This window comes from Cryptomeria japonica, chromosome 10, assembly GCF_030272615.1.
Source record: "Cryptomeria japonica chromosome 10, Sugi_1.0, whole genome shotgun sequence".
NCBI lineage: Eukaryota > Viridiplantae > Streptophyta > Pinopsida > Cupressales > Cupressaceae > Cryptomeria > Cryptomeria japonica.
The window spans coordinates 709,899,965-709,914,157 of record NC_081414.1 but is presented as its reverse complement, the minus strand read 5'-3'; the positions used below and the strand labels follow the sequence as shown (position 1 = coordinate 709,914,157).

Genomic DNA, 14,193 nt, shown 5'->3' with positions numbered 1-14,193 from the left:
ATCTATAACACTGTATCTTCTGATGCTCCTTTATATCTTTACAAAATTTAACTCCTTTGCTTGAAACACCCAAGGAATGAGACCACACCCTTGTGTAGCTCCCTCTAAAATCAGAATTGCATATGTGACATAACCACAACTTACTCCCTCCTGAGTTTTTGTTTTTGACATCTATGGGATGTACAAGGCAAAGAAGAGGTTTTTTGGGGTTCAAAGGGCCTTGTTGATAGGGTTTTATGGTATTCGAAGGACACTCAAATCGGTTTTGTGGATGTTTTGCTTCACCCCTAACACCCTCACTCCCACCCCAAGTTATATTTATTTCATTTCCATTTTCTTCCCCTTCTTGGTCACTACTGTCATTGCCACTTATCCTGGCTCATGTCTTATGAGCGTAGTGCAAGTTTAAAGTACGAAAATATGAGGGAAAAAAATCAGACATTTGATGAACATTTTTTCTTTAAACTGAGAAAAAATTGAAAACAAAAACCAAGAATGAAACAAAGTACTCACCTGGAGTGGTCTCAATGGTCCAACTGCTGCAAATGATCTTTCAAACCCTGCTGTTTCTTCCTTTTTTTCTTTCCTTCAAAGTTTCAAACCAATGCTGGCTGCTGCTTGTTTCTCTTTTTTGCTCTCCTTCAAAATGAGATACCAATGAACAAATTAGGTTGTTTTACCCATTTAGTATTAAAGTAATATTGTCATATTTAGCTTATGATGGTCATTTAAGTCGTTTAGTTAGTTTTTAGTAACTTTTTATTTTGTAAGTCAGTTAGTATTTTGAATCTTTATATTTTGTCTTTAGTTCTCGATCATTTCTGTTATGGAGACATCTTCTGTAATCACTTGTATAAGTAGTATTCCTCTCCTTTGTTAATATAACAATCAATTATTATTTCATTTAAGGCGAGCTAGAAGGTGTGGGGGCCACTAAACAATAAAAATAGTCCTTTTTTTAAAATGCTGGGCGAGTTTTTTTTTTTTTAAATGTGTTGAAACTTGGGGGGATGGCCAATCGACTTTAGGATGGGTGACCGTCCCCCCAAGTTTCCATTGTCGTCCTTGACCACCAAAAATGTTTCTACTTTTTTATTTATTTTGGAATTGGAGAGAAAATGCCCCTTGACTGGTTTTTGTCCCCAAAACTCTTGAGATTTAGTCGGAAATACGTCCTCGAGTTTCACTGCTTACAACATGAAGTAGGCACCAACGTACCAGAGGCACCAATCCTCACTTGTGTTTGTAGGCACCAACCTATTGGAGACACCAATGCCCAACACAAAGATATGAGCACCGACATAATAGGTAAGACACCAGTCCTACCAGAATACAAAGATATGATTTGTGGACCTTCAAGACTGAAAACTCAGCTTGCACTTAATCTGATCAACTTTTAGACACTCTCCCATATTGCATATGATATTTTGATTCAACTCACATTACATCAAATCCGTACATCAATCATTCTGATAATTACATTGAAGCCCTAATTGCATAGTTTTTCAACTAGGATAGATCCTAGAGCACTATATATACACATTACAATTACTATTACATTGATATGTTGGCCTAAAACATAATTACAATGTCTGCAAGTCGGCCACACCAAATTCCTTAAACCAAACATGTAATAGGCCAGGTCGAATAGCCCGCACACTTCTTTAGAAGTAAGAACACACTATGCGGGTCCCAACATAGCCCTATTTGGTTCCAACAGTCATCCACACATTACCTTCGCTGAGCACACTCTACAAGCCTCTGCCGCATCAAACTGGAACAACAACCCTCTTGGTTAACCAACATAGTGACTCCTTTGTCACTTAAAACTTTCTATCTGCTAAACATCAACCACACAAACTTTGGAATATGATGGAACATGTGTAGACATACACTTATTTCAATCTACAAAACATTACTCACAATTGTGAAGAAATGCGGAACATAACAAGTTGCCAGAGCAAGCTCAATGTCAAGGCAATTTACCTCATACAATCAGGATCATACTTCTGGATCACTTCCACCAACATGAATAGATGCAATATGATATTACAGACATTGCTCAATCGGTTTAATAACCATAGCTAGTCATTATACTCCTGCAACTCAAAATGCTCTGATATGAAATGATATTATTATACTATTATGCATTCTTCAATCTTCCGGATGCCATTGCATCAATGACAGATTTGCATCAATGACAGATTTAACCAGGACATCTGACACTCTTTTGACATCAAAGACAACACACCTTTGACATCAATGACAACATATGTTCAACATTTCCAACCTTAGGGATTTGGGTTTCATAGCTTAGATCATCAATAGGGTAGTTCTTCTATGGTCAATGTTGCTGCATACTTTTTAATCTTTATCACCTTCTAAACACAGTAACCACCGTCAAATTCTCTATGGTTCACAAACAAGTGCTGCAGCCTTTTATTAGCTGTAATGGATGTTGTTAAGGGTGGCAAAAACATGCACTATGGATTACAACTCCTCTCCCAAATTAGTTGCCCTTTTAAATATTGTCTAAAATGGATGGCAAGCCTAAAATTAAGGGCAGTGATCCCTTGCGCAGCAAAAAAAAAGGATATGTAAGATCCACTAGGTAGGTTTGGACTTGGTCTCCTCCAAGTAATAGGTAATTTCCTTTGAAGAGGTGAATTTTCGATGATTTAAAGTGCTGTGGTGTTTTTGAACATGCCATGGACTCACCTCGGTTTTGTATTGGGAGGACAGACTAAACAAAGTGAATGTTAGACCTTGTCCCCTTCACAAACCATTAAAATATCAATATTTTGATTCTGAAAGGTATGAATATCTTCAAATTTATTCATAAACCTTTCAAAATTAAGTAACGCTATCTATTATGCCGAAGCCGAATACGAGAATTGGTACAGCATTTTTCCATAGCTCTATTGATATTTTCTATTTAACAATAATTGAAATAATTATATAATAAAATCTTTACAAATCATTTTGGAATGAAATATTGTTGAAACCCCTGCAATAATACTGAAACCCACGATACATACTGAATAATTTCTGTATTCTCTCACCTTAACCACATCATGCTCTTGGCGATTAGAAAGAAATTGGGTTTGTGTTGATTTTAAGATTTGGTGAAATCCAGCTAACATTCTTGCTAGGGACATTACAACAGGAAGGATGTTCTTTGTTGCTTCAGCTTTCAATACACTTACAATCCACCTCTTGCGAGTGCTATTCCTTGCACGCTTATACTCTTATTGATCCCTTGTTAGAGTACAAAATTTACAGAAACAATAGTGAGTTCTTTCCCCTCTTTTTTCAACCCATTTAAACTTAAATTGATATTGTTGAGGACTTTATAAGATGCTTTTGAGGGAACAAATAGAAGGAAAATGTAATGGCACCATCTGCTTGTTAAGACAAGTCGCACGAAGCACTGTCTTCATCCCAAGGCATTCCATAGTCGTACATAGCATTGTCATCGTCCCAAGGCATTCTATGGATGGACATACATTAACATATAAGAGTATCACTGTCAAGGAGAAGAACAAACAGTTCGGCCAAAGAATGGATTAGTTAACTAATGGTAGTAATAGCAAATAAAGGTTAAGACCTATTTGATAAGTGATTAAGTAAAGGGACATGATGGAAGAGATACAACTCCTCACATCATGCCCACTCAATGGCTATTAAAGAAGGTTTTTGTTTCACCAAAGAAGCATCGGAGTTTGTTTGTATTCTTATTTCATATTAGAAGCACTTAGAAGAGCCTTTGACAACCAAGTAAGAGGGGGTATCAACCCGCCCCATTACAAGGTGAAAGATGCATGAAACAAGAGCAGACTTAGCAGAGACCACGTCCAGATTGCATGATCACAAGGAGAGATAATAGGAAGAGCAATCAGAGATCTGAATTCTGATTCTTTTATCAGAAACATAGTTAGTGAATTGCTTGTTACAAAGGAATCATTCAGGTACAACGATCTTATAAACAGAAGATCAGAAGACATATTCTTGTATTGATTGTCGAAGTGGTGAAACACAGCAATCATAGAAACTTCTGCATATATCATCAGACTTCTTATATGTTGGAATTTATATTTGATTTCATAACTAATTTGTCTTGGAACATTATACTGAAATTTGCATCAGATATGGAAGGTTGTATTATTGTCTAGTAGAAATCTCATATTCATATAAGACTTACTAATTGAGCCTTTGTCTGAAGTTATTATGCATTTCCCTTCAAGACAATAGGATTCATAAGCATAATTATTTCATTAAGTTGCAAAGTTAGAGAAAATCCCACAAGGGACATTACAAGTGGTATCAGAGTTGGTGATCTTGCCAGCCTGTTGGGGAGAATGTAGATTCTTCTCAAATTGGTTATAGGAGTGTGTTGACGTGTCTAAAATTGCATTGCTACGACTTCATCCGGCAAATGCAGAATAGAAATACTAAGAATCCTATCCTCTTGAGATAAGGAAATCCCTAATGCTGTGTGAATTTGATCAATGGCGATGACCTCAAGGTTTTGATTGTCAGGTCTTGATTGCAGGATAGCTCAATGGTCGATGTGATTTGCTGGGAGCACAAGGGGACTTACGTTTTGCAACAAGGTGGTCTGTTGTGATTCTCAGACTACGAAATAAAATCAAAAGGGAAGGGTTCAAGAAGCCTAAGGACAAGGATGATAACAGCTGATGCAACGGGTAGACAAATTTCGATAAACCAGTTCTTGTTTCGCCAGAGATACCCTCGCAACTAGACAAAAACGGTGCAAGCTCCAAGGGATGAAGGATTTTGAGACTGGAGACACTCGTTTTAGGCACCCAATTCTGGCGCAGCCTAAGACGAACACCTGCAGTTGAACTAAGCACAGTTTGGGTTCAGACTAACCATGCACGGTGACCTACAATCAACAGACTCCCAATGGTATGAACCATAAATGCATCAAATACCCCTCCACACTTCACCATTAAAATCCCTGCACTCTAAAATTAACCAGCTGAAAGAAACCATGCATACAGACTAAAACAAAGACAACAAACACCATATTTCAATGTTCATATATTTGCTTCAGCTGCCATTACAACAATTTCTGCACCATCTCTATGCTATGCCTAAAATTTAACCTATTCTAACTCTAAAATCTAATTACAAAATTCTAACCAACAAAATTCTAACCCTTTACAAAAGAAAGGCCTCTGCCTTTTATAGAATTTACAATTTTGAATCGAAGGGCAAGATTAACTGCATCCAAGGGTCCTGATCTGCCTTCCAGAAACTAGCAGCCTTAACCCATGCCCACTAAACTCTTAGTCATCTATCCAACCACTATCCTCAGCTGCCTACAACTGTTTGGCATTAATTTGGTCCTCTTGGTGGTTGGGAATAGTTGTCCACAACTGACTTGTTTCCCCTTTCTTTCAAAATATCTGAGTGGGGCCTACAAGCAGTTTTACAATAAAATAGTTTCAGTTTTCAGAAACTGAACTTCTGGAATTAAATCCAGTTGTGCACTTTTCCTGAGAATGCATAGACTTGCTACATTTAGAGTGTTCTTTGGTCTTTCGTCCCGGTGGTGGACTTCATCTTTGTTTAGCGGCACGGTTCCCAATGCCCGGTTCAGATCTCGCGCTCTTGCAGCACGTTCCTGCATCTTCCTCTTTAGCTCAGCGTGTGGCTTTGTCGTTTCAAGCTTTCTCTTGGTTCTTCTGATGACATCCTGCAAACAATCAATTGATTTCACTTCAATAAATTAATTTGAAAAATTAAATAATTTAATTTAACAAATATTAAATTTTAACGTCTGACTTCGTCTTGTGGGGTTCGGGCCTTGAGAAGCTCTTTTTGAGATGTATCTTTTGAATCTCCCACTTCTTATATGAAGTTCAATTTGTCTTCTTGATTTGCTCTCCTATTTAGACAAAATTCGGCCTGGATGGTCATTTTGCCAATTTCGGCCTGTATGGTCATTTTGCCAATTTCGGCCTGGATGGTCATTTTGCCAATTTCGGCCTAAATGGTCATTTTGCCAATTTCGGCCTGGAGGGTGATTTTGCAAGGCTTAAGTCATTTTTGGCCTACAAGGCCCTTTTGCAAATTAAAATGCCTTGTCATTTTCGGGATTTTTGGCCATTTTGCAAAGTTTACAAGTTAAAACGCCTTACCGATTTTCGAAATTCGGCCTAAAGAGGCCTTTTGCAAACTTTATGAAGATTATATTTCACTTACCCTCCATTTTCGGTCTGGAAGGCACTTTGAAAAGTTTTTTAGCTGTGACCCACGATTTTCGGCTTGCTTTGGCATTTTCGGGCAAGAAGTATAAAATGCAAAACTTCGCGATTTCCACTCCTTTGCCCATTTTCGCGAAATTTGGCCTAAGTGGCCATTTTGCAAACTTAAAATAATGCCTGAGCAGATTGGATGTTTTGCATGATTTTAGAGCTCTATTTCCCTTTGGTGAGAATGCTAATTAATGTCTTTCTTTATTTTCGGCATTAGTGACCGATTTGGGAGCTCACATTTTCGGGTTGAAAGGCATTTTGCGCGAGCTTGACCACTTAGTTTTATTTCTTGCAGAATTCAACAAAGGGCCGAGTTTCGGGTTATATGCCCCTTTCCTCCCTCGCATTTCGGGCTATAAGATGACTTTGAATCCAAATGATTTTCATTTTCGGTGATTTCGCTTTGAGGTTTTGAAAGGTATTTGCAGAAAATTAGGGGGTCCCCTGTCAACTAACGGGGTGTGTGTGTGCGAGCACAACAGAGTGTAGAAGATGAAGACAATTAAAGAACTGGTGTTAGAATTGAGACAAACCATCCAAATAAGTAATAGGAATTTAGCCAAATGGGTTAAGTGCTAATATAAAAAGAAGAGTAAAGGTAAATGTAAAAGGATCTTCTAATTGTAGGATTAACAACTTACGCGCAGGAGGTTTTTGGTTTACCATCAAAATAACCCTATGAAGAATAATGCATTTGAAATTCCTTTTGAACCTCAGATTGCTCTTACTCCATCTCAAGGATCATGCATTGAGGAATCATAAGCATAATTCTTTCATTAAATTGCAAAGTTAGAGAAAATCCCACAAGGGACATTACAAGTTGTATCAGAGTTGGTGATCTTGCCAGCCTGTTGGGGAGAATGCAGATTATTCTCAAATTGGTTATAGGAGTGTAGAAGATGAAGACAATCAAAGAACTGGTGTTAGAATTGAGACAAACCATCCAAAGAAGTAATAGGAGTTTAGGCAAATGGGTTAAGTGCTAATATAAAAAGAAGAGTAAAGGTAAAAGAAAAAGGATCTTCTAATTGTAGGAAGAACAACTTACGTGCAGGAGGTTTTTGGTTTGACCATCAAAATAACCCTATGAAGAATAATGCATTTGAAATTCCTTTTGAACCTGAGATTGCTCTTACTCCATCTCAAGGATCATGCATTGAGGATAACATGCATTGAATCTAGTGATCATCAATCAGATTACTTGAAGGCTGAAGCTGCTTAGAGATAATGATGTCGTTCATGATTCCTTTTCACCTTTTGTGGAGTACATGGTATCCACTAATAAGTCAATTGTTATGGATGAGAGGAGTAATCGTTCAAACGAAAGTAAATCAGAAAATGCATTGTGCGACAACTCTAATGACGTAGAGGGAAACAAACAAAGAATTTCGGCATTGAAAGGTGGGAAAAGACAGTTATGGGTCACAAAAGAGAAAATGAAAGGAAAAGAGTCAACAAAATCGCAAATTTCTGAAGATGAAAAAGACAAGCAGATGAGCAAAATCTTTGAGGAAGCAATGGCAAGCAAAGAACCAGGGAAACTAATGGATAGTGCTGAAGATGTGGAAATAGTGCTGAAGATGTGGAAAGGACTGTACAATTGTGTGAATGGTGGAATGAGAAAGCTAAACATGCCAAGTTGATAGCTTCTCAAGCAAGAAAAAACTTGCAGAAAATCATGCAAAGGCATGGATACTTAGATGAATAAGAGATGAGTTTTCAGACTGACAATGCAATGAGAGTTCCGCACACACTCACCTAGTCAAAAACCTCAAAAACTAACATTGAAGGTTTTGGAGGTTGATACGCCAAAGGAGGAGAGTATGAAAAAATTAGCACCTGGAGGTCATGAGGTCTTATATCTATACAAGCAAAGAGAATTGATATATGATCAACAAGCATTACAAGAATCAGAAAATCAGGATGTAGTCACTAAGCAATTCAGGGAGCAAAATAATAGAAGAGGGTCTAAGGAGATGAAAGAACTAGACAACATCCATCCATGAGATCTACAACCTAGACCATTGTCCCAAAAGATCAAATAAGAGAGATTTGGAACAGAAAAAAGATAGCGTTGATTTTGGGAGCAAGGATAACTTTAGGTCTGTTGATAGCCCTTTGTTTGAAGTTAAAGCTAATGCAACTTATGAGAACCCGCTCTTTGAGTTGAATAAAGAAGGTCCATTGTGTGATAGAGGTTGACAAACTTTGCGAGTCCATAATGACAACAGGAAGCAACGAATATGTGTTGGAGCGTTCTACAAGCTTATTTGGGAGCTTGGTATCATGAATATCCAAGATTCCTTGTGGGCAAGAAATTTCAAGGAGGGGAGATTGTAATGACCCTATCCACTTGCTAAGACCAATCACACAAAGCATTGTCTTCATCCCAAGGCATTCCATGGATGGACATACATTAACATATAAGACTGCCACTGTCAAGGAGAAGAACAAACAGTTTGGCCAAAGAATGGATTAGTCAACTAATGGTGGTAATAGTAAACAAAGGTTAAGATCGATTTGATAAGTGATTAAGTAAAGGGACATGATGGAAGAGATACAACTCCTCACATCATGCCCACTCAATGGCTATTAAAGAAGGTTTGTGGTTCACCAAAGAAGCATCAGAGTTTGTTTTGTATTCTTGTTTCATATTAGAAGTGCTCAGAAGAGCTTTTGACAAACAAGTGAGAGGGGGTATCTACCCACCGCATTAGAAAGTGAAAGACGCATGAAAGAACAGACTTAGCAGAGACGGCATCCAGATTGCATGATCACAAGTAGAGATAATAGGAAGAGCAATCAGAGATCTGAATTCTGATTCTTTTATCGGAAACATAGTTAGTCAATTGCATGCTACAAGGGAATCATTCAGGCACAACAATCTTATAAACAGAAGATCAGAATACATATTCTTGGATCGATTGTCTATGTGGTGGCAATCATAGAAATTTCTGTATATATATATATATATATATCATAAACAATTTGTCTATATATATGTTGGAATTTATATTTGATTTCATAACCAATTTGTCTTGGAACATTATACTGGAATTTGCATCAGATAAGTAAGGTTGCATTATTGTCTAGTAGAGCATCTCATATTCATGTAAGACTTACTAATTGAGCCTTTGTCTGCAGTTATTATACATTTCCCTTAGGATGGTAAGAATCGTAAGCATAATTTCTTCCTAAAGGGGAAGATCAAGCTTATATATCTTTAGTTAGCCATGGAGATTGGTCAACTTATCCACTGAGCAAAAGTTCTAGTGTCTGTCACTCATCATTTTAAAAATGACTTGGCAGCTTCAATCAAGGTATGATAATGATTGAATATATTTGAGTGTTGCAGTCTCACCTTTCTTTTTGTCTGTTGATGTTACTTGTATTGAATATATGACGGTTTAGTTCAAGCCTTTTGGTAGGCATTTTTTCTTAATAGCTTTTTGTAAATTATATTTCTTGGTTTATTTAATTTTTTCCGTTTAAGTTTATTTCTGATTTTGTTTGAAATATTTGGTACTGACAGTAATTGGAGATGAGTTTTGAATTTTCTCTTATTTTGAAACATGATATATACACCTCTGTCATTTGTCATTTTAAGCCCAATTCTTTTATCAAATTTGGGACCACAAATTATTTGATGAACATTGAAAATGTGGTCTATATATTCAACCAAAGTTTGTAACATTATGACACCTGTCAAAATTTCCTATTTTTCCAGGCTGGCTTGAAGATGCGGCACTTTTTGCAGCCATTGACAATAGTCTTGATGCTTATTCTTGGTCAGACTGGCCTCAACCTCTTAGGGATCGTCATCTTGTGGCCCTTGAGGGCATATATGAAAATGAGAGAGAGTTTGTTAGTACCAATCTTAAGTTTCTTGATGATAGAAGTTTTGGGAAGAAGTTGGTTTATAAAGTTTGGTATCATAATTTACATGTTTAAGGGATTATAAGTTGAATAATTCTATTAGTTACTCGTATGGCAATTCGCAGATTGACATATTTATTGCTCAGCAATTTTTGTTTCAAAGACAATGGAAAGCAGTTCATAGATATGCCCAAAAGAAGGGAATTAGAATTATTGGAGACATGCCTATCTATGTTGGAAGTCACAGTGCAGACGTATGGGCTAATAGAAGCCAATTTCAACTGGTTTGTACCTGCAGTCTTGGATAACATTGCATTGCTATTTCTTTATGGTTAGCTGCGAATTATATAATTAATATGTATCAGACCACTAAGAGTTTCTTTTCAAATATCATATTTACTGAGTTTCCATTTTTGTCATATGTGGAACAGAACAAAAATGGCCACCCAACACTTGTCAGTGGTGTTCCTCCTGATGCATTTAGTGAAACGGGACAGCTATGGGGCAGGTCATCTTCATATTCTGGAATTAGTATAGTTCTTAATAGACTGTTCTTTTTATGTTAAATTGAAATTAGATTAGGTTCTTGGCTTGTTATTATTGCCTGAAATTAATCATTATTGTAATGGATTCTTGTTAATGTGAGATTTTGACTTTCGTTACTTTAGCACTCTATTGCATGGACAATAATTAAACAGAAATGTGAGGCCTTACGGTGTTGATCAAATGTCAATGTTTACATATTTGATTTACTAATTAGCAATTAATAGGACTCTGATTTGGATGAGATGGGAGGCGTCCATGATGGAATTGAAGTATAGGAAGTCTGTAGGAGTGGACATTCTTTTGGTTGCATTCTGTAAGCAAATGTGGCATGTGACTGGGTCAGGCTTTTTAAAAATGTGCCAAGAATCTAGCAGTAGAGGAACATTAAGGCATTTGGTTGACGCAAGACTTCCTAAAGAACTCAAAAGAAAAATGGTTGGAACATGGTGACATCCTACACTTCTTAATGTCTCCTACGAAATTCTAGTGAAAGCTCTTGCTAGGATATTTAAATTTCTCATTGCCAAAGCATTCAGAAGAGAAGGAACTCGTCTGATTAAAAAAAGTTTTTTCCTTGATAGTCTGTTTATAGCTTGGTAGGTTCTCAAATGGGAGCATGAATCTGCTAGAAAACTCTATCTAAAAGTAAATTGTGAGAAGGTTTGTTACAAGATTGAATACGATTTCATTTTAAACATGTTAGGCTGCTTGAGATTTGGACTTTTAAATAGTTCTGTTCTCTCTCTTTTCAGGTAGACTTACTTCTCTGTGTGTATGGATTTCGTTTTGAACTAGTTCATTTCAGAGGCTGATCATAGAGGGCTGCCCACTAGTATTCTTTCTATCTGTGATTGCAGCAGTGTAATGTCCCCATTTTTGGGTTTTCTTGCATTGCATTTGACACTGACCTTTTGGGTGTGTGTCAGCCTGATTAGAAGGGTTATTTGATGTACCCAGTGAGCTCAGATGGCCTAGAGGATTCACATGACGCTTTCTAATGCGTTCTTCAAGATGAGAGAGCTTCTATTTATAGTAAGTCACTCAGTCAGGTCCGATTCTCATCATTCATTATCGAGATCACTCCAGTATAGTTAATTTTCAATTTTGATGCCTTACGACCATTTCCGCAACTTGGGTGTAATATTGAATTATATTTTAATTAATTTCACCAAGTTTGCTATTTTTATGAAAATATTTTAATGGGCACCTCAGTGTTACAGATCGTTGGAATAGGGATGAAAAGTTTTAAATTTGGGATGTCGATAAAGTGTTTTTATGTGCTGAGAATAATTAAATAATGAAATATATTACTTTACGGGGATATAAGGCTTATTTAATTAATAAAGTGATTTTAAATAAGTTTTGTAATATCCGTTCACAAGCTTCCTATTAACATCAAGAACATTAACAATTGATAAATGAGCTGTCCATCCAGGCATAAAGACTTGCAAGCATCCTAAGCATACACAGTTGATCTTCCATCAAAGACATTTCCAAGAATATGGAATAATAAGATCCGAGTCAAATGCTTATAAGATGATTAATAGACAAGTCAAGAATTCTGTATTATGTCTACATCCGATCTCAGTAAGCAATCAGCAGGGTAGTGTTGATGTGTTTTTTATGCACATGCAAACACAGAATAAAATACCTAAAGGTACCTTATCCTCTCTTGAGCAAAGTTTCCCGACTGCTGAAGATCTCGCCGAAGGATCAGTCGAGGCAACTCCAAGGTTCTTGTATGTAGGTTATCTACTCGTGGATAAGCTCTATGTGGTATGATGTGATTTTGCTGTTATCACAAGGGGACTTACACTTAATGACTGAACGTCTGATTCGCTTTGAATATTACTGGAACACAGAATTTCACTAGTCTAGATTTTGAAAAAAAAGGAAAAGGATGAGGGCGAGGAAAGGATCTAATTCTGACACTAAGAATGTAGGAGCAATGAATAACCTTTGATGAAATTCTAACTAAGTCTTGTTTTGACATCCTAGGACCATCTCCACAAGGTTAGTGCGATCTTCGGAGGAAAACTTTATGATGTTCAGATCATCGCTACAGGCATAGACACCATCAGGCTGATGCATATCAGTGAAGAAGCGACAATTGAGGTTAAGATTAAACTGAATGATTCTAGTTGACTACACAAGGTAAGTCTGCAATCAACAAACTGCTAGTATTATGGATATACGAATTTCACCATCAATCAAACACATTTCTTCCACTCATCTAATAACATGAAAACAAATATGAGAAGTATAGAGACCATGCAAATTGTTGAATCGACCCATAGATTTCACCATTTCTTCAATGAAGTTTTACAAGTCTTTTACAACAACATCTTGGCAACAATCTTTGCCTTCTCTTTCTATTCTACTTTAATTGCTATTCTATCAACTGACTATTCACTATTTCTAATTATTCACCTTCTAACTACTGACTAACTATTGTCTATTCACCTTTACAAATGAGGAGCCACGGCTTATATAATGCCCTCAATATAATTCAATGGCTTAGATCAACTTGAGATCAATGGCTGAGATTTTACAATGAAAACCCTAATTAGGCTTTGTTACAACAAACTCAATTCTGGCCAATGAAATAATTGCATTATTTGGACACGTCTTTTTGGAATATTCGACCAATGGATAACCGGGGTAGGTACATCGAAGTTTGTGTCATCTTTGAGGAGTGAGGTACATTGAATCTGGACACACTGAGATGGACCAATCTGAGTGGAGGAGTGATGACTGGGATGCCACCTTGTCAGACACTTGTAACTTGGTAGATGTTCAATTTGATGATGCTGAGAAGATAATTTTAATTAACTCTTCTGAAACTATCTGCTTCTTCAATGGACCCTTGCTTTAACCTCTTTTGTCTTTGATGTGCAAGATGGATGGTGTACCTTTCCTTCAAATGCTGGACTGGAAGATGTCGTCCTTGCTGATGCTAGACTGGAGAATATCGTCCTTGTTGATGCTGGATTGGAGAAGGTCGTCCTTGTCTTGGCTCGGTCTTCTTTTAACTGCAAGACAAACCGAAAGATGATTAAGGACACATAATAAATTCATTTCAACATAGCACTTTCTACCTTAAATCATCAATAAGAAGATGTTAAAATGAAGCTTGCTCAATATTCTTTCTAGGGACAAGCCCTATAAGGATTTCACCCTGGACCCTCTGGAAGGGTCGGGAGTGAAATTTGCATTCCTGGCTCAAATTGTTCTCACTTTGCAACCGTACTTGCTTAGATACATGCCCAAGGACGCCCTCATTCTCAACCAACACCAATCTTGATGCAAATTTGGGGCAAAAGAGAGGTTTTTAAGAATTTTGCTCTGGACCCTTTGGAAGGGTCAGGAGCGAAATTCACTTTTTAGGAAAAAATCTATCATGTTTCCTCTCCAAAATACCTTCCAAGGCGAGCACATACTAGTTTTCCTTCCTCTAGAGCCCAGGGATCCAAGCCTTGACCTCCAT

General features: G+C 37.1%; 1 protein-coding gene across 1 annotated transcript in view; it reads left to right on the top strand.

Annotated features, from left to right (window-relative positions):
* The window catches only part of LOC131029309 (4-alpha-glucanotransferase, chloroplastic/amyloplastic), a 139,596-nt gene that overhangs the window by 62,371 nt on the left and 63,032 nt on the right, over positions 1-14,193 (top strand). Inside the window, exons 6-8 of the mRNA XM_057959746.2 lie at positions 10,012-10,148; positions 10,286-10,444; positions 10,592-10,668. Coding sequence (XP_057815729.2) covers positions 10,012-10,148; positions 10,286-10,444; positions 10,592-10,668 — 373 coding nt within the window. The remainder of the gene's footprint in view (positions 1-10,011; positions 10,149-10,285; positions 10,445-10,591; positions 10,669-14,193) is intronic.